Source organism: Trichechus manatus, unplaced genomic scaffold (assembly GCF_000243295.1).
Source record: "Trichechus manatus latirostris isolate Lorelei unplaced genomic scaffold, TriManLat1.0 scaffold00175, whole genome shotgun sequence".
Taxonomy (NCBI): domain Eukaryota; kingdom Metazoa; phylum Chordata; class Mammalia; order Sirenia; family Trichechidae; genus Trichechus; species Trichechus manatus.
The window spans coordinates 1,976,421-2,002,510 of NW_004444111.1; the positions used below are offsets into that span (position 1 = coordinate 1,976,421).

General features: G+C 36.5%; 1 protein-coding gene across 1 annotated transcript in view; it reads left to right on the forward strand.

Annotated features, from left to right (window-relative positions):
- Nucleotides 1-26,090, forward strand: part of CCDC178 (coiled-coil domain containing 178) — a 477,152-nt gene that overhangs the window by 14,345 nt on the left and 436,717 nt on the right. Inside the window, exons 4-6 of the mRNA XM_004386900.1 lie at nt 17,306-17,328; nt 19,029-19,120; nt 21,531-21,731. Coding sequence (XP_004386957.1) covers nt 17,306-17,328; nt 19,029-19,120; nt 21,531-21,731 — 316 coding nt within the window. The remainder of the gene's footprint in view (nt 1-17,305; nt 17,329-19,028; nt 19,121-21,530; nt 21,732-26,090) is intronic.

A 26,090-nucleotide genomic window follows, 5' to 3' on the forward strand; every position in this document is an offset into this window, starting at 1 on the left:
CAGCACAGTTGTTAAGATCACAGGCTTTATAGCCACATGTTCTGTGACCTTACATGGGAATGGACGTATTGATATTGTGTTAGAAGGATAGCTAGCAGATGATACACACTCAATATTTATTAGCTATTGTTATTTCTATAATATTATTGATATCGTTCTATGTTACTGTTATATTATCTGTATGTTTCCCCAAATCAGAACATCCCTTCAAGAAAAATGCTTTAAGGTCACAGAACTGATGATGTCCTGGGCCTTGAAAGGTATGTTAAGTAGGTAGAGAGAAGAGGATTAATATCTATTGATATGCCATGCTGTACACTTTATATGTTTTAAGTACCAACTGCAACAATAATGCATCTTGTTAAAAGTGATGAAAATAGATTCGTGGTATTTTTATAAACAATTATAGCAGCTATCATTTATTAAAACTTAATAGAATCAGACATCATGCTATATTACATTATTTCACCTAGACCTCACACAATTAGTTGAGTATAAGCACCATTGCGTATAATCATAAGCAATTATATCCAATTGGTAGATGGGGGAAAGAATGAAATAGTAACTTGTTCAAGGTCACAAGCCAGGACTGCGATTCAGACACACTTCTGTCTGTTATTGAAGTCCGTGTTCTTGTTCTTTCTACAATCCCACTTTAGGGATTAGCAGTTGATAAACTTCTATGCATTATGGATAATGGACCAATGAAAAGATGACCTTAGACAAAATAATTCACCGAATAAGCTATTTCACAGTTTGACTTCAGGAAAGCTGATAAAATGGCGTCTCTCATGGAAATATATTGTGTAAATGAGCCAACTGAATAACAGAAACGCCCCAAGAGGACAAGCACCACGTCTGACTTGCTCAGTACCGTCTCCTGGTGCCTGGCTCAGTGCCTGATACATAGTGTTGTTGTTTTGTGCCAAGTCAATTTTGACTCATAGTGACCCATGTGACAGGGTAGAACTATGCCATAAGGTTTCCTAGGATTTATAGAAGCAGATCGCCAGGTCTTTCTCCCGTGGAGCCGCTAGGTGGGTTTGAACTGCTACCTTTAGATTAACAGCTGAGCACTTAACCATTGCTCCACCAAGAATCCTTTGATACATAGTTAAAACTAAAAATAAGAAAACCGAAACCAAAGTTGGAATTGAACTCAGTTCCATCTGACTACAAAGACCATTTAGCCTTTGCAGTATGACTGAAGGTTCTGGCTACAGGGAGGCCTTAATTCCCGTTTACATAGAGGGTTAGTTAGTGTTTTGACAGCATTAAACTCATTCAAAATAACAACGTGAGATAAACAAGCTTCTAGACAAAAGCAGCAATAATGATAAATAATGTGTTTATAAGTACATATGATATATATGTATATATATGTAAACTTTATATGAAAGGTGATTTATGAAATAAATGCTAACAAATTTTTATTTTTAATTGTGGTAAATATACATATAACAAAACATTTGCCGTTTCAGCAGTCTTCACATGTAGAGTTCAGTGACTTTAATTATGTTCATCATGTTCAACCATTACCATTAACCATTCCCAAATTTTTCCATCTCCCTTAACAGAAGCTCGGTGTCCTCGAAGCATTGTGTCCTCCTACCCACACCTGGTAATCACTAATAAACTTTGATCTCTATAGACTCACCTGTTCTATATTTCATACTAATGGGATCATAACAATATTTGTCCTTTTGTGACTGACTTATTTCACTCAGCATAATGTTTTCAAACTTTATCCATGTTGTAGCATGTATCAGGACTTCATTTCTCTTTATGGCTAAGTAATATTCCATTGGATGTATGTATCACATTTTGCTTATCCATTAATCTGTTGATGCATATTTTGGCTGTTTCCACCTTTTGGCTATTGTGGATAGTGCTGCAGTGAACATTGGTGTGCAAGTATCTGTTTGCTTTCCTCCTTTTAATTCTTTTGAGTACATACCTATGAGTGGAATTGCTGTATCATATGGTAACTCTATGCTTACATTTTTGAGGACCCACCAAACTGTTTTCCACAGCTGCTGTATTGTTTTACAATCCCACCAACAGTGGATGACGATTCCAATTTCTCCACATCCTTGCCAACACCTGTAGCGTATGGTGTTTCTAATCCTAGCATCCTGCTAGGTGTGAAATGATAAGTCATGTGGTTTCATTTGCATTTCCCTAATGACTAGTGAGGTTGAGCATCTTTTCATGTGCTTAGTTACCATTTGAAACCCTTCTTTGGTGAACTGTATATTCAAGTCTTTTGTCCATATTTATTTATTTTGATTAAGTTGTTTGTCTTTTTGTTGTTAAGTTGTAAGAATTCTTTATACATTCTGGATGTTAGACCCTTAGGCAATATATGGCTTCCAACAAAATTTCTCCCTATTTGTAGGCTGTGTCTTCACTTTCTTGATGGTGTCCTTTGATAAAAAAATGTTTTTGATTTTGATAAGGTCCCATTTATCTATTTTGTCTTTTGTTACTCATGGTTTTGGTGTTGTATCTAAGAATCCATTTTTAAAAATTTAGGTCCTGAAGCATTACCGCTATGTTTTCCTCTAAGTGTTTTGTGGTTTCAGATCTTGCATTGAGGGTTTTTTTTTTAATATTTCAAAAAATTTTTCACTTTCCAAATTTTATAAAACCTTATTTTATTTTGTTTTATTATTACTTTGTATATGATAGTTAGGCTTGCTAATGTTGAAGTGGTAAATAGTTGTTAGGTGCCGTGGAGCTGGTTCCAACTCATAGGGACCCTAGGTACAATAGAATGAAACACTGCCAGGTCTGCACCATCCTCACAATCACTGCTATGTTTGAGTCAATTGTTGCAGCCATGGTGTCAATCCATCTCCTTGAGGGTCTTCCCTTTTTTTCTGACCATCTACTTTACCAAGCATGAAGTGCTTCTCCAGGGATGGTCCCTTCTAATAACATGTCCAAAGTACATGAAACAAAATCTTGCCATTCTCACTTCCAAGGAGCACTCTGGCTGTACTTCTTCCCAGACAGACTTGTTCCTTCCTCTGGCAGTCCGTGGGATATTCAATATTCTTCATCAGCACCATAATTCAAATGCATCAATTCTTCTTTGGTCTTCCTTATTCATTGTCCAGTTTTCACATGCATATGAGGCAATTGAAAACATTATGGCTTGGGACAAGCGCACCTTAGACCTCAAAGTGACACCTTTGCTTTTTAACACTTTAAAGAGGTCTTTTACAGCAGATTTGCCCAATGTAATACGTTGTTTGATTTGTTGACCGTTACTTCCATGGTTGTTGACTGTGCATCCAGGTAAAACAAAACCCTTGACCACTTCAATATTTTCTCCTTTTATCGTGATATTTCTCATTGGCCCAGTTGTGACAATTTTTGTTTTCTTTATGTTGAGGTGTAATGCATACTGAAGGCTGTAGTCTTTGATTGTCATCAGTAAGTGCTTCAAGTCCTCTTCACTTTCAGCAAGGATGGTTGTGCCATCTGCATATCGCAGGTTGTTAATGAGTCTTCCTCCAATCCTGATGACTCTTTCTTCTTTATATAGTCCAGATTCTCGGATTATTTGCTCAGCATACAGATTGAATAAGTATGGTGAAAGGATACAATGCTGACACACACCTTTCCTGATTTTAAACCACGCAGTATCCCCTTGTTCTGTTCAAATGACTGCCTCTTGGTCTATGTACAGCTTCCACATGAGGACAGTTAAGTGTTCTGGAATTCCCATTCTTTGAAATGTTATCCATAATTTGTTATGATCCACACAGTCGAATGCCTTTGTGTAGTCAATAAAACACAGGTAAACATCTTTCTGGTATTCTCTGCTATCAGCCAAAACCCATCTGACATGAGCAGTCATATCCCTCATTTCAGGTCCTCTTCTGAATTTGGCTTGAATTTCTGGCAGTTCCCTGTTGATGTACCACTGCAACCACTTTTGAATTATCTTCAGCAAAATTTTACTTGCATGTGATATTAATGATATTGTTAGATAATTTCTGCATTTTGTTGGATCACCTTTCTTTGGAATGGGCACAAATATAGATCTCTTCCAGTCGGATGGCCAGGTAACTGTCTACCAAATTTCTTGGTATAGATGAGCGAGCCCTTCAAGGTTACATCTGTTTGTTGAAACACCTCAATTGGTATTCCCTAAATTCCTGGAGCCTTGTTTTTTACCTGCTTCAGTGCAGCTTGGACTTCTTCCTTCAGTACCATCAGTTCTTGATCATATGCTACCTCCTGAAATGGTCAAAATGGTCTGTGTATTCCTCCATCTTCTTTTGATGCTTCCTGTGTCGTTAATGTTTTGCCCATAGAATCCTTCAAAACTGCAACTTGAGGCTTGACTTTTTTCTTCAGTTCTTTCAGCTTGAGAATGTGTTCTTCCTTTTTGGTGTTCTAACTTCAGATCTTTGCACATTTCATTATAATACTTTACTTTGCCTTCTTGATCTGCCCTTTGAAATCTTCTGTTCAGCTCTTTTACTTCTTCATTTCTTCCATTCACTTTAGCTGCTCTCCGTTCAAAAGCAAGTTTGAGAGTTTCTTCTGGCATCCATTTTGGTCTTTTCTTTCTTTCCTGTCTTTTTAATAATTTTTCGCTTTCCTCATATATGATGTCCTTGATGTCATCCCACAACTAATCTGGTCTTCGGTCATTACTGTTTAACATGTCAAATTTATTCTTGAGATGGTCTCAGAATTCAGGTGGGATACTCAAGATCATACTTTGGCTGTCATGGACTTGTTTTATTTTCTTCAGCTTCAACTTGACCTTGTGTATGAGTAATGGATGCTCTGTTCCGCAGTTAGCCACTGGCCTGTTCAGGCTGATGATATTGAGTTTCTGCATCATTTCTTTCCACAGATGGAGTTGATTTAATTCCTATGTATACCTCTGGTGAGGTCCACACGTATAGTTGCCATTTGTGTTGTTGAAAAAAGGTATGTTGTTGAAAAAAGTGAAAAACTCGTTGGTCTTGTAAAATTCTATTATGTGATCTCTGATGTTGTTTCTATCATCAAGGCCATATTTTCCAGCTACCAGTCCTTCTTCTTTGTTTCCGTTTTTTGCATTCCAAACACCAGTAATTATCAATGCATCTTATTGTATGTTTAATCAATTTCAGACTGCAGAAGTTGGTAAAAATCTTCAGTTTCTTCATCTTTAGCACTAGTGGTCGGTGTGTAAAATTGAATCGTAATCGTATTAACTGGTCTTCCTTTTAGACATATGGATATTATCATATCACTGACAGCGTTGTACTTCAGGGTGATCTTGAATTTTTTTTTTTTTTTTTTGACAATGAATGTGATGTCATTCCTTTTCAATTTGTTATTTTTGGCACAGTAGACCATGTGATTGTCCAATTCAAAATGGCCAACACCAGTCCATTTCAGCTCACTAATGCCTAGTATATTGATCTTTATGCATTCCATTTCATTTTCGAGGACTTCCAATTTTTCTAGAGTCATAATCTGTACATTCCATGTTGTAAAAAAATCTAGGTGGGGCTCAGGTTTTTGAGCTATGGCCCCCGCTTTATGCACAAGGCTACTGCATTCAAACAGCTTGTGTTTCCCTCAGGCAAATCCTAGTTCCCCTTTTGGCATATCCAATCAAGTATCTGCTGAAAGTGGGGTTATGCCATCTGTAATCTATAATATCCAATATTCATTTCTACCATACATTTATGTCTGCTTTACAACACTAGGTAGGAGAAACATTCAATATCCATAGTACATTCAGATAAACACATAATTCTAAACACATAACCCTTTTAAAACATTCTAGTTTCGTCTTCTCTACACCTTAACTATCTTCTCATTCATACGCACGTGGTCTTGGGCCTCTGGCTGGGTGGAACCAGAAGACCCTGGCCCTCTATCGATCATCCTGCTTATCTGGCCTGGCTTTTGCCCCAGACCACTCGAGGTGCAGCTTTTCAGCCATTACAGGTAACATCAACCAAAGTAACCATCTAAGAATCAAAAGCTTCACCTCCCAATCCCCTTCATTCTTTCTCTTACAAAGTTCTATGTTTCCATGAGTCTGGAGCCATTGCAAAGAATCCCAGTTCTGATGCCAACTGTAAAAATGGCCTGGATGAGTGTCTGACCTCCTCCAACCATACAAGGGGAAGATCAGCAGTGCAAGGCTGACTCCCATGAGGTGGAGGCCAGACAAGCCTTCTCTCTCCACCATCTTTACTAATTCTGACACCAACAGTTCCTAGCACAGCACTCTACTTCTCTGCTGGGTTTGATAATTCATTGCAATGGCCACACAGAACTCTTGGACCATACTCACGATTACGGGGTTTATTAGGGAAGTAACAGTTACAATTCAGGCTCAGGTACGCTCAGGATACAGTTCTTCCATTAGGACAGCTTCTTCCCAGCCATGCTTGCAGGCACACCTCTCCCTGGCCCTAGTCCTCTGCCCAAAGTCACTCAGCTTTCTCTTTCTGTGGGCTGGGAAGCCCACTATGCAGTCTCCTGCTGCTGGGTCTTTCCTGCCACTGCTTCTCACCATCTTCAAGATTACAACTCGCTCTCTGTCTCCTGGGTCCAGGAGCTTCTCAGTAGGGATCCCAGGTCCAGAGAACATACTGGCTCCTGCCTGTTCTTCCTTGGTGGTGCTGAGATTCTCCTCTCTGCTCTGGAATTGGCTCCTTTTAAAGCAAAACTGACCAATCGACTTGGTGGGCCACAATTACCTTATCATACAGTCCCACCCAGTCACCTGGGTGGGAATTACAAGACCATGGCTAGAAAGGCCACACACAAAAGTAATCAATTGCAGCACACACGTTCTGATTATTAACGGATGTTCGTGACTGTTTCTTCTCATTTTGAGTCTCGCTACATTGGTAAATTAAGACTTCAAAAGCTTTATCCATCCATGTCATTAAGGTCGACTCTTCTTTGAGGAGACAGGTCTTCCCCAGTTGTATTTCGAGCACCTTTCAACCTGAGTGGCTCATCTTTCAGCACTATATCAGACAATATTCGTCTGCTAGTCATAAAGTTTTAACTCGCCAATTTTTTAGAAGTAGATTACCAGGTAACTAGAGTATACTTATTCATGTTTCTTATGCTGTAGTTTTTGTTTAGGCTACTCTACTATTGATTAGATATTTAGTTATCTATATTTTAATTAACATTCTGAGAATGAACTGGTAGCCAGTTAGCTTCTTGAAAGATGAAAAAAATTTTTTTTTCCTAACTAGCTAGCCTACCACAAATGAGGAAAAGAAAAAAAACAACAAAATTTCCCATTATCCTTTGGAAAAATGAATTTTTGGTAATATTAATTAAACAACCTTACATTACAGTCTTTCCTCAAAATATAAATTAAGGAAAATTAAGCAAAGATTACTGGAAAGAGGTCTTTAAAAGATAGTTTGGTTTTTTTGAAAATAAAAATTAACAAGACCTATTATTTCCAAACACATAGATACATATGCATCTTTACTGAAAGGTTATGAATTGTATATTACTGTAGATCATAATTCAGAATTAGTCAACATAAGCAGAAAACTTAGTTCCATATAAAACTGTGTAAGAAATACTTAAAATAAGTAATTATTTGGCAGAAAATACCAATTTTTTTTAATGAGTGTGTCTTTGTAATTTTAATAATTCCAGAACATTTGAAATAAATACAAAAAAGATATTTCATCTAAAGATTTTATCATTTAAAAACATTTTACCCAACAATAGCTCTCAACTGATTGTATCATTGAAAGGAGATATAACATTTTTCAGTTTGTATCAGCATTTGTTCTTCATCAGCTACAATATCAGATGCAGTCTGCTACCTGTCTAGAGCTAAGGAAACAACAGTGCCTACCCCTTCACCAGATCCCAAGGGGATTATATGTGCAGAACGCAAAGCAAGGCAGATTTGGTGATTACCAGCTAGTGCCTCTGCCCCAACTTCCATGGTAATCCCAGTCATGAGTTGCACAAAGTAATTCTTATCTTCATTTGCAGATTGTGTGATTTTTCTCTGAACTGTAAAGCTAGAAATCAAAGCAGACAATTGGTTTAATAATCCCTCAAAATTCCCCAAATCTTATCTTTTTATTTCTCCATTTGCTGGAAAACGCTGGTGCAATAATGAGGACAGGCTCGTCCAGTAAAAGCCTGGCAACTCGTAAAAGAGATGGGTGTGTTTGCCCAAGCACGGGTTTATTTAAACCCCTCCTGCTGTGAGGAACGAATCCTTTGGACAAGCCATTTGGCCATGGTTTTCTCAGTTCCTCTCCCTGCTGGCATCTTTAGACCTCAGAACAAAACACCACCCCCACTGGGGCATGATGTTTATTAGCAAGATTAAAAAGATACAATTCTGGACTAACACCACCACCCCCCACACCCTGGCCAGGAACTCATGGAGGGCATGATGCAGTAGGATGTTTGGTAGCCAGGTTAAAAAGATGCAATTAGTCATTTAGGCTGGGGGTATAAAATAGCTGGGAGAAGGAGTTTTCTTATTCTCTTCAGCTATGGTGCAGGTGGTGCACGCATAGCTTAATTAAATTTACAGCTCACCTAAGTGAACTTACCTGGCCAGGGGGAGACTAGCAGTAGGTAGCATCCCATTGAAAACCCTCACCCACGGCATGAAATGGGGTGTGCAAGGAAGAGTTGTAGTCTCTGCCCAGACAGCTTTTGAGGGGGACTGCTCCTGATGGAACTTTTCCTGCTGTATGCCATCTGATTCTTGTAATAAAAGCTACCTTCCATGTGCTAACATGTGTTCTGGCTCTGATCTGAAGGACAAAATGCTTATGGAGCAATCCATCTTAGTTATTAAATTTGATATGATTTCTACTGTCCTTTTTTAAATGGCCTCCTGGTTGTCTAGAAACTGGGTACAACCTGTGAGCACCATGCACATTTGGGGTGTTGTCCTACAGTTATGACGTGGTCGAACAAGATGTGTTGTCCCACGCCTGCTAAGGTCCCCACATTAGAAAATACAGCTGAGAGAGAGACCGCTCTTGATATGACTTTGTTTAATCCACAGTGATGTTTTCCCAAATTGAAGTTGCGTTTTTCTGGGGGTGGGAAATGTGCATTAATGTTGGAATTTGGGGTGAGGTGAAAAACAGGGAGAATGAAAGTCCAGCTATTTTTTCTCTTCTTCTAATTGGCAGCATTTTCACTTTTGGCTAAATTGTTCACTGTGTTTCTCTCCAAACTGCTTGTTGTGTGTGTGTGTTTTAACAGTTTTATTGAGCTAATTTAAATACTATAAAGTTCACCCATTTAGAGTGCACAGTGTGCTGATCTTTAATGTATTTACAGAGTTGCACAACAATCACTATGATCAAAAAGTCCACATATTGTATGATCCCATTTATGGGAAATGTCCAGAAGAGGCAAATCTACAGGCACAGAAACCAGATTAGTGGTTTCCTAAGTTTAGGAGAGTCTGCTAATGGGTACTGGGTTTCTTTTTGGGATGATGGTTGTTGTTAGGTGCTGTGGAGTTGGTTCCAACTCATAGTGACCCCATGTGCAACAGAACAAAACACTACCTCATCCTGAACCATCTACACAGTTGTTGCTATGTTTGAGCCCATTGTTGCAGCCACTGTGTCAATCCATCTCATTGAGGGTCTTCCTCTTTTTGGCTGACCCTCTACCTTACTAAGCATGATGTCCTCTCCAGGGACTGATCCTTATTAATAACATGTTCAAAGTATGTGAGAAAAAGTCTCGCCATCCTTGCTTCCAAGGAGCACTTTGGCTATACTTCTTCCGGGACAGATTTGTTCATTCTTCTGGCAGTTCATGGTATATTCAATATTCTTCACCAACACCGTAATTCAAAGGCATCAATCTTCAGTCTTCCTAATTCATTGTCTAGCTTTAGCATGCATATGAGGCGATTGAAAATACCATGGCTTGAGTTAGGGGCACCATAGTCCTCAAAGTGACATTTTTGCTTTCTAACACTTTGAAGAGGTCTTTTGCAGCAGTTTTGCCCAATGCAATATGTTGTTTGATTTCCTGACTGCTACTTCCATGGGCATTGATCCAAGTAAACTTAAATCCTTGAGAACGTCAATCTTTTCTCTATTTATCATGATGTTGCTTATTGGTCCAGTTGTGAGGAATTTGTTTTCTTTATGTTGATGTGCAATCCATACTGAAGACTAGTCTTTGATCTTCATCAGTAAGTGCTTCAAGTCCTTTTCACTTTCAGCAAGCAAGGTTGTGTCACCTGCATATCTCAGGTTGTTAATGAGTCTTCCTCCAATCCTGATGCCCCATTCTACTTCATATAGTCCAGCTTCTCAGATTATTTGCTCAGCATACAGATTGAATAAAGATGATGAAATGATACACCCCTGACACACACCTTTCCTGATTTTAAAACACTCAGTATCCCATTTGAACAACTGCCTCTTTGTCTTTGTACAAGTTCCTCATGAGCACAATTAAGTGTTCTGGAATTCCCATTCTTCACAGTGTTATCCATAATTTGTTATGATCCACACAGTCAAATGCCTTTGCATAGTCAATAAAACACAGGTAAACATCTTTATGGTATTCTTTGCTTTCAGCCAAGATCCATCTGACATCAGCAATGATATCCCTCTTTCCATGTCCTTTTCTGAATTTCTAGCAGTTCTTGTCCATGTAGTGCTGCAACCATTTTTGAATTATCTTCAGCAAAACTTTACTTGCGTGTAATATTAATGATATTGTTCAATAATTCCCTCATTTTGTTGGACCACCTTTCTTTGGAATGGGCACAAATATGGACCTCTTCCAGTCAGTTGTCCAGGAAACTGTCTTTTAAATTTCTTGACATAGATAAGTGCACATCTCCAGCACTGCATCCATTTGTTGAAACATCTCAATTAGTATTTTGGGAATTCCTGAGACTTGTTTTATGCCATTCCCTTCAGTGCAGCTTGGATTTCTTCCTCCAGTACCACCAGTTCTTGATCATATGCTGCCTCTGGAAATAATTAAATGTTGGCCAATTCTTTTTGGTACAGTGATTCCGTAAATTCCTTCTATCTTTTGATGCTTCCCGTGTTGTTCAACATTTTCCCCATAGAATCCTTCAGTATTGTAGCTCAAGGCTTGAATTTTTTCTTCAGTTCTTTCAGCTTGAGAAATGCTGAGCGTGTTCTTCCCTTTTGGTTTTCTAACTCCAGCTCTTTGCATATGTCATTATAATACTTTACTTTTTCTTCTCGAGCTGCCCTTTGAAATCTTCTATTCAGCTCTTTCATTTCATCATTTCTGCCATTTGCTTTAGCTACTTGATGTTTAGAAGCAAGTTTCAGAGTCTCTTCTGACATCCATTTTGGTCTTTTCTTTCTTTCCTGTCTTTTTAATGATCTCTTACTTTCTTCATGTATGATGTCCTTGATGTCATTCCACAACTCATCTGGTCTTCAGTCATTAGTGTTCAATGCATCAATTCTGTTCTTGAGATGGTCTCTAAATTCAGGTGGGGCATACTCAAAGTCGTATTTTGGCTCTCATGGACTTGCTCTAATTTTCTTCAGCTTCAACTTGAACTTGCATAAAAGCAGTTGATGGTCTGTTCTGCAGTTGGCCTCTGGCCTTATTCTAACTGATGATATTGAGCTTTTCCATCGTCTCTTTCCACAGATGTAGTTTGATTCCTGTGTATTCCATTTGATGATGTCCACGTGTGTAGTCACCATTTATGTTGTTTAGAAGGGTATTTGCAATGAAGAAATTTTTGGTCTTGCAAAACTCCATCATGTGATCTCCGGAGTCATTTCAGTCACCAAGACCATATTTTCCAACTACTATTTCTTCTTTGTTTCCAACTTTCACATTGCAATCACCAGCAATTATCAATGCATCTTGACTGCATGTTTGATTAATTTCAAACTGAAGAAATTGGTAAAAATCTTCAGTTTCTTCATCTTTGGCGTTACTGTTTGTTGCATAAATTTGAATAATAGTCAAATTAACTGGTCTTCCTTGTAGGCGTATGGATATTATCCTATTACTATAGCATTGTGCTTCAGGATAGATCTTGAAATATTCTTTTTGACGATGAATGTGACACTATTCCTCTTCAATTTGTCATTCTTGGCATAGTAGACCATATGATTGTTTGATTCAAAATGGCCAGTACCAGTCCATTTCAGCTCACTAATTCCTAGGATATTAACCTTTATGCATTCTATTTCATTTTTGATGGCCTACAATTTTCCTAGATTCATACTTTGTGCAATCCATGCTCTGATTATTAATGGATGTTTGCAGCTGTTTCTTCTCATTTAGAGTCATGCCACCTTGGCAAATGAAGGTCTTGAAAGCTTTACTCCATCCATGTCATTAAGGTCGACTCTACTTTGAGGAGGCACCTCTTCCCTAGTCGTATTTTGAGCACCTTCCATCCTAAGGGACTCATCTTCCATTACTGTAGCAGATAATGTTCTGCTGCTGTTCATAAGGTTTTCACTGGCCAAGTTTTTCAGAAGTTGACCACCAGCACCAGGTCCTTCTTCCTAGTCTGTCTTAGTCTGGAAGCTACACTGAAATCTGTCCACCTTGTTTGACCCTGCTAGTGTTTGAAATACCAGTGGCATAGCTTCCAGCATAACAGCAACATGCTAGCCACCACAGTATGACAAACTGACAGATGCATGGGGAGTTCTAGCCATAGTAACCACTAATCTACCTTCTGTCCTTATGTATTTGCCTATTCTAGATAGTTCATATAAGTGGTATCACAATATTTGTCCTTTTTCTCTGGTTTATTTCAGTTAGCATAACATTTTTAAGGTTCATTCATGTCATAGAGTGTATTAGAACTTCATTCCTTTTTGTGGCTGAATAATATTCCATTATATTTATATACCACATTTTGTTTGTCCATTCATCTGTCAATGCACCAGGTTGATTTTTAAAACACGGAAAGGATGTACTTGTCATTCCTAAAAATTCTTAAATTTGGCATATTTCATGATATTCCTTATGTTTTCAAGATCATTTATACTCTTGAATAGGATAGCTAAAAAACAAACTTGTTGCCATTGAGTCAGTTCTGACTCATAGCGACCCTATAGGGCACAGTAGAACTGCCCCATAGGGTTTCCAAGGAGTGAGTGCCTGGTGGATTCGAACTGCCGACCTTTTGGTTAGTAACTGTAGCTCTTAACCAGTACACCACCAGGGTTTCCAGGATACTTATAGGTTACTCTAAATTGATTGTAAATTTAAGGGTTTAAGTATTCTTTCCATAGGAAAATAAGTTACAATCGTGGGAAACAGTGTTTAGTATTAGTACTACATAGTTATAAATGTTTTACAATACAAAAAGACGTTTTTAACATAAAGTTAATTTCTTTCCTTAATTTTTAGAGTGGAAGATAGAAGGTTTTCTAAATAACTCCCTTGTCCCAAAGATAGTATTTTTAATGTTTTAAAAGTTTGGTAATAATTTCCAAAAACAATATAGTGTTAAAAAAGTCATGTTGATGAGAATGTTAGAAGCATCAGGAAGGACTTTGTCAGCAATGTGGTTTAGAGCTTCAAGTAAATGAAGTGTTTCATTTCCTTTAAAAATGTGATAGTTTTTAAAACTAAGTCCAATGTTGATATTTTTAGTTTTTCTTCCCCTCTTTATTTCTCTTTGCTATTCTGAAAAAGAAATGAATGAGAGTTTGTGGTTTGTTGGTTATAATTGATTTATATTAGAAATTATAATAAGATATTCTAAAATATTTATGGAAATAAGCAAACTTCTAAGCTTAATTATAATAATTACATTAATAAACCCATAAACCAAACCCATTGCTGTCAAGTTGATTCAAACTCATAGCGACCCTATAGGACAGAATAGAACTGCCCCATAGGATTTCCAAGGAGCGACTGGAAGATTTGACCTGCCAACTTTTTGGTTAGCAGCCAAGCTCTTAACCACTGTGCCACCAGGGCCCACTAATTACATTAATAGTTAATAATAATTCAAATAGAAGAGTTTAGTTTCTTTCAGAGTTTTAGTACAAGAAAATTCCATCCATCACAACTAGATGGTGCCTGACTACCACCACCAACTGCTCTGACAGGGATCACAATAGAGGGTCCTGGACAGAACTGGATAAAAATGTAGAACAAAATTCAAACGCACACACACAAAAATGACAGACTTACTGGTCTGATAGAGTCTGGAGAAACCCTGAGAGTATGGGCTGCAGACACCTTTTTAACTCAATCCTGAAGTCACTTCTGAGGTTCGCCCTCCAGCCAAAGATTAGGCAGGATTATAAAACAAACAATAACACACATAGTTCAACCATGCATACAAGACTAAATGGGCACACCAGCCCAGGGGCAAGGCCGAGAAGGCAGGAGGGGACAGGAAAACTGGATGAATGGAAATGAAGAACCCAAGGTCAAGAAGGGGAGAGTGTTGACACATGGCAGGGTTAGCAACTGTCTAAGTCATCTAGTGCTGCTATAACAGAAATACCACAAGTAGAGGGCTTTGACAAAGAGAAATTTGTTTTCTCATAGTCTAGTAGGCTGTAAGTCCAAATTCAGGGCGTCAGCTCCAGGGGAAGGATTTCTCTGTTGGCTCTGGAGGAAGGTCTGTGTCATCAATCCTGCTTTGGTCTAGGAGCTTCTCTGTGCAGAAACCTCTGGTCCAAAGGACATGCTCTGCTCCTGGCAATGCTTTCTTGGTGGTCTGAGGTTCCTCTGTCTCTCTGCTTGCTTCTCTCTTTTATATCTCAAAAGCGATTGGCTTAAGACACTATCTAATCTTGTATATTTCATCAGTATAACTGCTGCTAATCCATTTTATTACATTATAGTGATAGGATTTACAACACAGAGGGAAATCACCCCAGATTACAAAATGGTAGACAATCATACAATACCGGGAATCATGACCTAGCCAAGTTGACAGATATTTTAGGGGGACACAATTCAATCCATGACAGCAACCAGTGTCACAAAACAATATGTGTATTGTCTAATGAGAAACTAATTTGCTCTGTAAACTTTCACCTAAAGCACAATTAAAAAAAAAAAAAAATTCCAGCAGCTTAGCAAATACCAAAACGTGTTTAAAAGAGGGTTTGAAGTAGGTAATGGAGAAGAGGGGCAAACTGATGAATAGTGTGATGTTAAATACTGGTTTTGTTACATATGTAGTGTGTATATATATTGTGCATTCATATAATATATCTGTGTATATGTGTGTGTGTAGTTTTGTGTGCATGTGGATAAAAAACCCACGGCTGTTGAACCAGTTCTGACTCATAGCTACCCTATAGGACAGAAGAGAACCGCCCCATAGGGTTTCCAAGGAACCGCTGGTGGGTTTGAACTGCCGACCTTTTGGTTAGCAACTGAGTTCTTAACCACTAGTAGCTAAATACATAGATACGTAAGTCAATTAACACATATAAACAGAACATTGTATTCTGTTGCCTCATTTGCGTTTAAATTTCTTTTAATTGCTGTTTGTATACTTTTTCTAATTTTTCTCTTGGGATGTTTGTGGCTTTTTACATATTTATAGAAATACTGATAGCAATCTCTTGCCTTTTATATTGATGGCAAATGTTTTCATTCTGCTTGTCCTAGTCTTTTAACTTATTTGTAGTGTATTGTAGCACCTTAAAATATTTCACTTCTGGGTGAATCTGCCTTTCTTTTCCCTCACACACCTGTTTGTACCCATTGTGAAATACATCTAGTGACCTGGCCTCCATTTTGTTTCTCTCTATAACCATAACTTTCATCTTAGGCAGATCCCCAGTGTGGTTAGAGAGCTGTTCTCATGGCAGGGACTAGAAGGCAACTTCTCAGCCTTTATTTTGTATTCTGGGCATGGAAAGTAGGAAGACTGGCCCATATTATCCATGGTAGCCGTTTGATTACTTACTTTATTACCTGCTTATTCCCCCCATACTGGGAATTCCTCGTGAACTCCACAGAGAAGCCTCTCGCCTACCCTGAAACAGTCTGTGTTTTGTCTGTTCTGAGTTGCACTTTTCTTTGCACTGTTTTCACTATCTAATCTGATTACTTTCTATTTCTGGGGAACTCTCCTAAAATATTGGTTCCAGTAACTTAGTTGTTTTATGTTTCATAATTTTATATATATACACATATTTTTTCCAGACATTTTAGTTGGGTTTGGGAATGGAAAGGATGTAAGCATGTAGGCTTAATCTAACATCTCGAATTGGACTGCATCTGTGAAAGCCATGACATTCTGACTGTGTAGCCCTTGTGTTGTTGGTAATTTATGCCACCTCCTGCAGCCCAACATACTGTGATAACAAACCTCTAGGACATGGTCCCATGAAGGAATTTATAGTTCAGAGGGGAAACAATGCTATAGGAAATGAAATATCTGTGACATCCCATGTAATCCGTGCTTAACCCTCTTTGTAATACATTAAAATTCAAAATTCAATCGATAAACCTGTGTTCATTGCAGCACTATTCACAATAACCAAAAGATGGAAACAACCGAAATGCCCATCAGCAAATAAATGGATAAACAAAAGGTGGTACATACACACAATGTAGTATTACTCAGCCATAAAGAGGAATGAAGTCCTGGTACAGTTTACAACATGGATGGACCTTGAAAGCACGTTGCTGAGTAAAATAAGTCAGTCACAAAAGGACGGCTATAGTATAATTCTACTTATGTGAAATATCTAGAATAGATATATACATACAGACCTAAGTTTATTAGTGGTTACCAGGGGTGGGGAGGGAGGGTACAGAGGTGGCAAGAGGGACTCGTTGCATGGGGACACTGAGCTTCTGTTAAGGGTGATAAAAAAAAATTGGAAACAGATAATGGTGGTGATTGCACAATATGATGAACACAATGAATGTCACTGAGTTGTAAATGTGAAGAATGTGGAAATGGCAAATGTTTTGTTACATGTATATTTATCACAATTTGAAAAAAAAATTCAATGGGCTTTCATCATGTCTTCTGATGTGTAAAGTCTTTTGGGAAGAAGCAACATTTCAACTGACCCTTGATGAAGCAATAAGATTTAGAAACACAGAGACGAAAGAACAGAATAAATAGGTGGGAGCAATAATAACAGAAGATCAATAGGTAGGACAAGTATATCCTATCTGGAAAACCACAGAGTTTAATTTGACAAAAATATAATTGGGTATGTGAAATAGACTATTGCTGTTATTATCGGTGAGTTTATGTGTAAGTCAAGTTTACCTACTGTTTTTGTGATGCTTATAAATTGATTTTTATGGAAACATTTTATTTTGACAGTTTGAAATGGCCCGTGGAGAATGGTAAGGACCTTTCTTGCTTTTTTTATGGTTTATTTTTCATGTTGAAATTATTGATCGTAGATCTAGAACATAGTTTTCCTTCAAAAGGAACGTTAGAATGAAAGTAGGATTTTCCACATCAGACATTAAAATTATCTTTGAAACTAAAGTAATTTCCGAGGCCAACTCTTCAGACAGGGATTGGACTGGACTGTGGACATAAAGTGATAATCATTAAGAGTGTGCCTCTTAGCTCAAGTAGACACAAGAGACCAAACAGGCAGCTTCTGTCTGGAGGTGAGATGGGAAGGCAGAGAGGGTTAGGAGCTGGTTGAATGGACACGGGAAATCAGGGGTGGAAAGGAGGAGTGTGCTGTCACAGTATGGGGAGAGCAATTAGAGTCACATAATACTGTACGTATAAATTTTTGTCTGGGGAAAAAATGAAAAAAATTAAAAAAATAAAATTATCTTTAACAATATAAGAGTTAAAACAGAATTATTCTGGTTCAAGAACTAAGTGAATGGATCTTAGAAGAGAAACACAGAAACAGACCTAATTAAGTAATTTAGTATCTCATATAGTTTGCATTACAAGTCAATGGGGAAAGAATTATTTAATAAATGATACTGGGGCAATATTTAACTGTTTTTTAAAACAGCAAGCAAACAGGAAAAATTACAGCCCATTATTCAACAAAAAATATTTTTTAAATGAAAATTAAAATTTGAGGAAGAAAATATAATGACTGTTTTCCTGACCTAAAAATAAGGAGGCTTTCCTAAATAAATAGTGGGACACCAGTAAGATCAAATACTATATAGCCATTGAAAATATTTAATGGTAATCCGATATACAGGAAATAATATGTGACTAAAGCAAGATGGAAAATATTATGACTTTAATTTCATAAAAATTAAAATATCACTATAAGATCATGATCTACAGTACCTGTGAAAAGAGTAAATGAATATGGATACTTTTATAATTTTCTTAAATTAATTTGCAATACATATTTAATAAATAAGGTGTAATAGTTTTATAAAAATTAAAAAACAAACTCTGGTTTGTTGTTGATACTGATTTTCTCTTAACTCCTATCAGAAGAAAAGTACCTATCTTTAAATACTATGAAGACTAGTCTAGTATTCTAGGATAGGACCAGAGAGATAATAATAATGAGAAATATTTCATCATTCAACATACAAAACTTCAACTAGAGAGAAACTTCTGAAAGGAAATAACAATTTAATTTGGATATTTTCTAAACACTTATTGAAAACTAGCTTCAAATCTGAAATGGTATTTTTACTCCTTATAATTTTTATTGGTTTCCCAGACACTGTTAAACTGAAATCAGAGAAATGGGTCATTCACATTGTTCTCTAGAAACATCCTCTTTCTGACAGCAACACTCATCCTGGGAAAGACCAATTTCTTAAAAAAAAAGAAAGAAAAAATATTACTTTACTATCCCTTCAAATTTTCAGGTGATTTGTAATAAAATTTAAGTTTATATTAATTTACCATTAAGTGTAAAGCCCATTCATTACCTATTAAAATGTTATGCTTTACTAACCTCCGATATGGAGGACTAACGTGCATAGTATCAGCATAAATATTTAAAATTCAGAGTAAGAGCGTCACCTAAATTTTTTTTTTAATTAATTTTTACTACAGGCTTCCTTTACTAATTGATTACCTTTTTCACATTATATAGGAGTATAGCTTCTTCCACAAAAGGAGCGACAGAAGATTGGAGTACAACAAGTATTGCTGCACCAGAAGAAAAGGTCAAAACAGAAGAAGGAGGTAAAGTTGTTCCTCATATCTATTGAGGAACATAAATATACCCAAATACGTTATATAGAAATAATTACACATAAATAAATAGAACTATATTTAAAAGATCAGTGGTTTTTTCATTTAATATATTTCTAATTTTTACAATAACCATGTTTAAGATTTTTATCATTCTTCTGAGTGTATAATAGAGAAACAAGCCCCCATATCATGTGATTAAACATTCATTCAACAAATATCTGTTAATGACTATTATATATCAGATATTGATCTAGAACCTGAGTATATAATGAGCTCTGCCAAACTGTCAAGAAGCTAACTCTAGTTCAGTTCTATCCATTCCAAATTTCTGTAATAATTGAAATGTCTGTATTTTCACCGTCGTCAGTAGAGAAGCTACTAGCTACACGTAGCTGTTGAGCCCTTGAAATGTGGTTAGTGAGACTGAGGAACTGAATTTTTAAGTTTTACTTAATTTTAATGAACTTAAATTTAAATATAAGTAGTCACAAGTGGCCTGTGGCTGCCATATTGAATATCACAACTCCAGTTTATATATAAGTTGTCATTAATATTGTTGTCGCAATTTACAAAATGTAAAATACTTTATATACTGGTATTGTATTTGTGTTACTATTACATGTGTGTATTTGAATATATTCTTGGGATTATATTAAACACCTACAACCCCACACTCCACTGTCACAAAAATATTTGCTTAACAACCTTAGAGAAAAACAGCTAATAAAAGATTTCTTTTGAAGCAAGAAATGTTATTTTGTTATTCAAAGCTGTCATTTATAGCAAGGCTCTGTTATTACTGTTTCCCTTTTTAATATTTATGTCTGTAAGGGAGATGAAACCTCAATTATTACTTATCAAGTTTTTACATCACAAATGCTGAGAGAAGAGGTTAATATATGGGTAGTCACTATCCTAGCTCAAAATAATCTTGAGGAGCTAACAGTAAAAAATTAACTAAAATTATGATTATTACAAGCATGAGCATTTTGGGTCTAAAATATATATATTGTAAGTAAACATTTATGTTTAAAAAAATTGCAGGTGGCTGCTCACTCAGTAGCTCAAATGGTGGAGCTAATTGATATGGTAGTCTAAAAACAAAAAGAAACACTTGAGAAAGATGTTAAATAGAATGCATTAGAGTCACCGCATGTTATTCGTACTTACGTTTATTTTAGAATGTTGTTAGAGGATAGTATAAAAACAAATAATCAACAAAGTCAAGTGTCCAGCATGTGGTAAATTGTGCCAAAAGAAGACAGTAGACTTGAAGACACCAAATAAGGGACCAGTCCACAGAAAGACAATTTCTATGCCTTAAAATGGGGAAATTTGTTTCACAAGAATTCTTTTCAGACAGTATGCTGAATTTCTTTGACAAGCCCACTGGATGAGAAGTGGAGGCCGTGACCTCTGAGCTTGTCCTTATAGCCATCCTGTAATCACTATGTAATGCTATTTTCTAGCAGAACACCTTTGTCTTTATTGTTCAAAAGCAAAACAAAAGAAAAAAGTTTATTAGTTGTCTTTATTCTTGATACAGTTTTGCAATTTTTTTCCAGCTTCAGTTCTTTGGGGGCTTTGCTTTTCTGGACACTTTTTGTTTATGTATTCTTGTCATGTCATTTTTGGCAAAAGTCATTGGCAATAGGTATAAATCTCACAAGGGTGAGACCCACATCTTTCTTACTTATGGGTCTATCTCCAGGACTGAACATATTGTCTAGAACATAATAAACTGTATATGTATTTCTTGCATAAATAGATGAATGAATACCCACGTTAAAAATTTTGTTGACATTAAACCATATCATTCCGGAGCTGTGAACCAGGAATCACAACTGTCTGTCATTAAGCAAGTTAATTTGTATTATAAACAAATGAATAGAATTTGGAAATGATGATAAATTCCTGGCAAGGCTAAGTAGAGAAGTTATTATCTGATAAGATTGAAGACTATAAAGTGTCTTATTTCTAGGAATAATCTGAGAATTTTCAATATTTATCTGACATAATCATTAGGATTTACTTTTCTCATATAATGGAAGGAAATGCAGGTGTTATTTAAAAATAAAACTCTATAATATAGCTTATGAATAGGACATGTTTTTTTCCTTGAGATAAAATGGTATCATTTGTCAAAGTATAGGTTGATATTTAGCTATTCTAATTATTTTATAAAATGTTCTATTTAGAAATATGTCGTCAAATGTTATAATCAAACGGCTGATTCACTTTTCTAAAATTCTGTTACTAAATATTGGGTGGATAGAAATGCATTTATTTATTTATATAAATATTTAAAAGACTAGTGATACAAGTAAGACCCATGTTCCCACCACCCAGATTATAGGCTGATTCACTAATAAATGTAAATATATGTTCCTATTTTAAGACGAAAAGTGTCCAGAAATAAAGCAGGAAATGGGAACATTGCTATCGGAGGCCATCCATCTCATTAAAAGCCTAGAAACCGACCGTGCAGAAGCTGAAGAAGCTTTAAGACGACAAAAATTGAGAAAGAAAAAGATTAACATGAAAATTGATTCTTGGTCAATCTGGAGACTTCAAGAACTCCCCTCAGCTGTGCAGAAAGGTAAGGATTTTTCATGTCTGCCTTCTAATTGGTTGGAGAAGCATGGATCATCAATTTCAGCTCTAAATACAATACCACTTCTGTTTAGAGGGACCATATTATTTAATACCCATCCCAGGCACATTTGGAAGACACCAGTAATTTTGGGCTCATGCACATAAACTGGGACTGTGCTGTATAAACCTGGACCTACTGTCATTTGGGCTCTGTCGGAAATTACATGGGTTTTTTGGCATGTAAACACTTGGGATGTGTTTTGTATAATGACTGCAATATTCGAGCTATTAGAAATTAAGAAATTTAAATTTATTGCCAGCTGGTTTCATTAGCCACATCTGTAAATCTAAGAAAATGCAGTGGTGCTAATTTAGGAATTTTGTGCATCTGCTTGTGAGCATTGAACAGTAAATTTGCTTTGGCAATTTCCAGCAGGGACTGAAACCTAACCTGTTTCCAAGAGTCCTGCAGGTAACACATGTTTAAGAAGGAAACAGTCTTCTAGACCTCAGATTGAGGGACCTCTGGTGATCTGTTAAGCCATCTGAAGGACTGGATTTTTTATTCTCCAAACATAGTGCCTTACAAAACAAGCCTGATGGCCTGATTCGGCTTGAGACTGGAAAATTTTTACCCTTGCATAGCATAAAAATTTTAACTTAGGGTTCACATGCTTCTTTACTAGATTATATTAGGGTTCCCATATCATTATAACAAAGACACCTTTGAAAGAAAAAGGGGCACTATTAATTATTACTCTGGGACAATAGTCATTAAATCTAAATTGCATGCCAAACTGAACCCATAAACCCCTTGGGTATAATGTTATAAGATATTCTAAAACAGTAATTTCCAAAGTGAGGTGTACACATTCCAGGAAATTGTAAGAAAAATATTAAAACTTTTATTTATATTTTTAAATTTTATTCTTTTTTGAATTCAATTTTTGAATAGTGCTTTATATTAATATAAACGCCTAAATATGTAATTTCAGAAATTACATACATATATATTGAGGTTTTAGAGACAACTGAGGCTACAGTAGGGTCAGAATAGGCATCCTGGGAAATTCTGGATCCCAACAGATTCTTGACATTTCCATGTAACTCACACTTTCACAGGGAGTCATCAGCCATTTTCCTAATTATTTTGGAGCCATTTCCTTGTTAGGAGTAGAAAAGTCAAAGCTGAAAGTTTGTTTTGTTCCAATTTTTGCAAATCAATTTGTATACAATCTCACATATCCTTTATAAGAATATTTATATACTGTAATTTTGGGCCAAAAAGAGCTCTACTTAAGGAGTTACTAAAATAAAATAAAATTCAGATACAAGTGTACCTAATAAAGTCCCTTTGAATGATGGAATAAAACCTTGTCATTGGTGATCATTTATTGTATGAATTGCCTTTTATTCGATACTATTTCAGATCTATTTTAAAAAAATGAAATTTGTATTGCTTTGCTTTATTCTATTTAAGTCGCCAACACATGTATTGGAACTTAAATTCATTATTACCATGTATTTCTTAAGTGCCTTTTATTCATAACATATTCATGAAAGGTAATATGCTTTCAGGAATGTGCTAACTTTATTTTGATAATATTTAGGATATAATCTCTAAATTTTGTAAATTGGTTTATGAAGTATTGAATGATATATTTTCATAGGCTCTAGATTCTCTAAGTCTCTAGGATATGTGATAGGAAGAACTTCTTTTAAATCTTTAACAGCCTTACATTAAGTATGATGTGTGCTATAGATTTAGATCACTTTTTATTCAATTAAGGAAATTAAAGAAATGTACTTCTTTTCTAGATATCTTCTGGTTACTCCTCCAGATCCATTTACTTCCCTTGGGTCCCTTGTTTTGTGGCCCGGGGGCTGATTTATAATGGGCTGCATCTTTTGTACTCTTTCTTCTTGCTGGGTTCAACCAGTGGTATTCACCTGCAAGAGACCATGGGGGCAGGGAGTAATGGAGAAGAGTGAGGTTGGGATATTTATACTACTGGCTCCCTCCCTCTCTGCCTGGTCTCCATAAGCTGACTGCATTCCCTCATGAAAATGACAACCCTTGGCATCTGGTAGGCAGCTAATAATCTTTCAAATGCTTTTTCTTATCCCTATCAGAAAAGATAACTTGAAATAAGAATTCGATCATTAATTGAGTACTATATGGTCTACAAATTATTAAATAATAATTATATCCTTAATGATTTTCTGTCTATTATGATTTCAACTATGAAATCAGAGAAGAAATAAATTATATCAAAATTCTATTTAAAAAATTCTGTACACAACACAGTTCCCTGGTAAAATAAAAGGGTACACTTATCATATTGGACCCACGGAGCACGTGAAGGCACAAATAAACTGGTGACTCAGAATCCCCTGGTACTCTCATTGTACCTGCGTCTATAGATTCCCTGTCTTTCCCTTAACATAATTAATGGTTCTATGCCAATTCCCCAATTACCATCTAATTGAGGAGGGAAAAAAAAATCACAGCCTTGATTTATGAATGGATTTGAATGGTATGTTGGCACAAATTGGATAGCTGCTGCATTAAAATCACAGTATGGGGAGGGTAAAGACAAATCACCCCCATGAGCAGAACTTGAAACACTTACTGAGGAAGGAGAGGTGGCCTGAGGTACATATGGGAAGTGTCAAAAGGTTAGCTGGGTTGTCAGGAACTTGGAAAGATTGATGAAAGAAAGTCTTGGAGAGAGTTTTGGGATTGACCTTTCAAAAAGACATTATTTATCTAAAGTGTCTTTAAATAATTGTGTTCTATAGAAATGCTCACCAAAGTGCACGTGCTATGAAGGAATAGCTCAGTCATTAAGTAGGATGCAGTCTTAGTCATCTAGTGCTGCTATAACAGAAATACCACAAGTGGATGGCTTTAACAAAGAGAAATTTTCTCTCACAATCTAGTAGGCTACAAATCCAAATTCAGGGCATCAACTCCAGGGGAATGCTTTCTCTGTCGGCTCTGGAAGAAGATCTGTGTCATCAGTCTTCTCTTACTCTGGGAGCTTCTCTGGGCAGGAACCTCAGGTCCAAAGGATGCACTCTACTCCTGGCCCTGCTTTCTTGGTGGTACGAGGTTTCCATGTCTCTCTGTACACTTTTCTCTTTCATATCTCGAAAGAGATTGGCTTAAGACACTAATCTTATAGATATCATCAATGTAACTGCCACTAATCCATCTTATTACATTATAGTGATAGAATTTACAACACATAGGGAAATCACATCAAATGATAAAATGGTAGACAATCATACAATACTGGGAATCACAGCCAAGTTGACAGATATTTTGGGGGGACACAATTCAATCCATGGCAGATGCTAAATCTTCTAATTTTTTTTTTTTTTTTTTTTGGTATTTTTTTGGTCTTTTGAATTAGTCAGCTATTGTTACAATGATACTTTATAACATATCACCTTGGAACTCAGTGACTTCCAATAATAAGTTCCCCCCCGCCACACTCATTGGGTGATGGGTTGGCTAGGGAGGCTCTTCGTCAGAATTCACATCCAATTGGCCTAGCTCAATGCTGTGTTGATTCTGTTCTGTTTCACATATCTCTTATCCTCCTTGGTTAGCAGTTTCCCAGGGTCACACTTTTCTTATGGCAAATTGCAAGAGTACACAAAGGTGAGTAGAAAACTAGGATGCCTCTCAAGTTGATGGCTTGAAACTGGTATATTTTCACTTTTTCCCACAACCTTTGGCCAAAATAAGTAGTATGACCAACCAAGAATACACATGACTAGGCAGTATTTCTGTTCCAAGAGAGAAGATAGTGAGCAGTAATCTGATCTATCACATCTTGCTTCTACTAACTCTCCCTGATAATGAGTTGTTTTTAGATAGAGTCTACCTATTTTATAGTGATCTCATCTTCATCTATTATTATTTTCTGTAGGAATCCAATGAGACTTTGATTGCCTTTTGTCCTCTATTACGATCCTAATGTTTTGACTGGTTATACATACACCCTGGTTGCCTAGTGGTTAAGAGCTATGGCTGCTAACGAAAAGGTCAGCAGATCAAATCCACCGGGCGCTCCTTGGAAACTCTATGGGGCAGTTCTACCCTGTTCTGTAGGGTCGCTATGAGTAAAAATTGACTTGATGGCAATGGTTTTTTTTTTTTAATATAGATCAGTTAGTATATTAATTTTTTAGCTTGAGTTTGGGTTATGTCTTCATAAGTTTCAAATTTGAGGGTTTTTTTTTTTTTTTTGTATAGTTGTGATGGTTAAGATTGTGTGTCGACTTGGCTGGGCCATGATTCTCAGTGTTTTAATGTAATCACTCCCATGATTGAATATACTGTGAGTAGCCA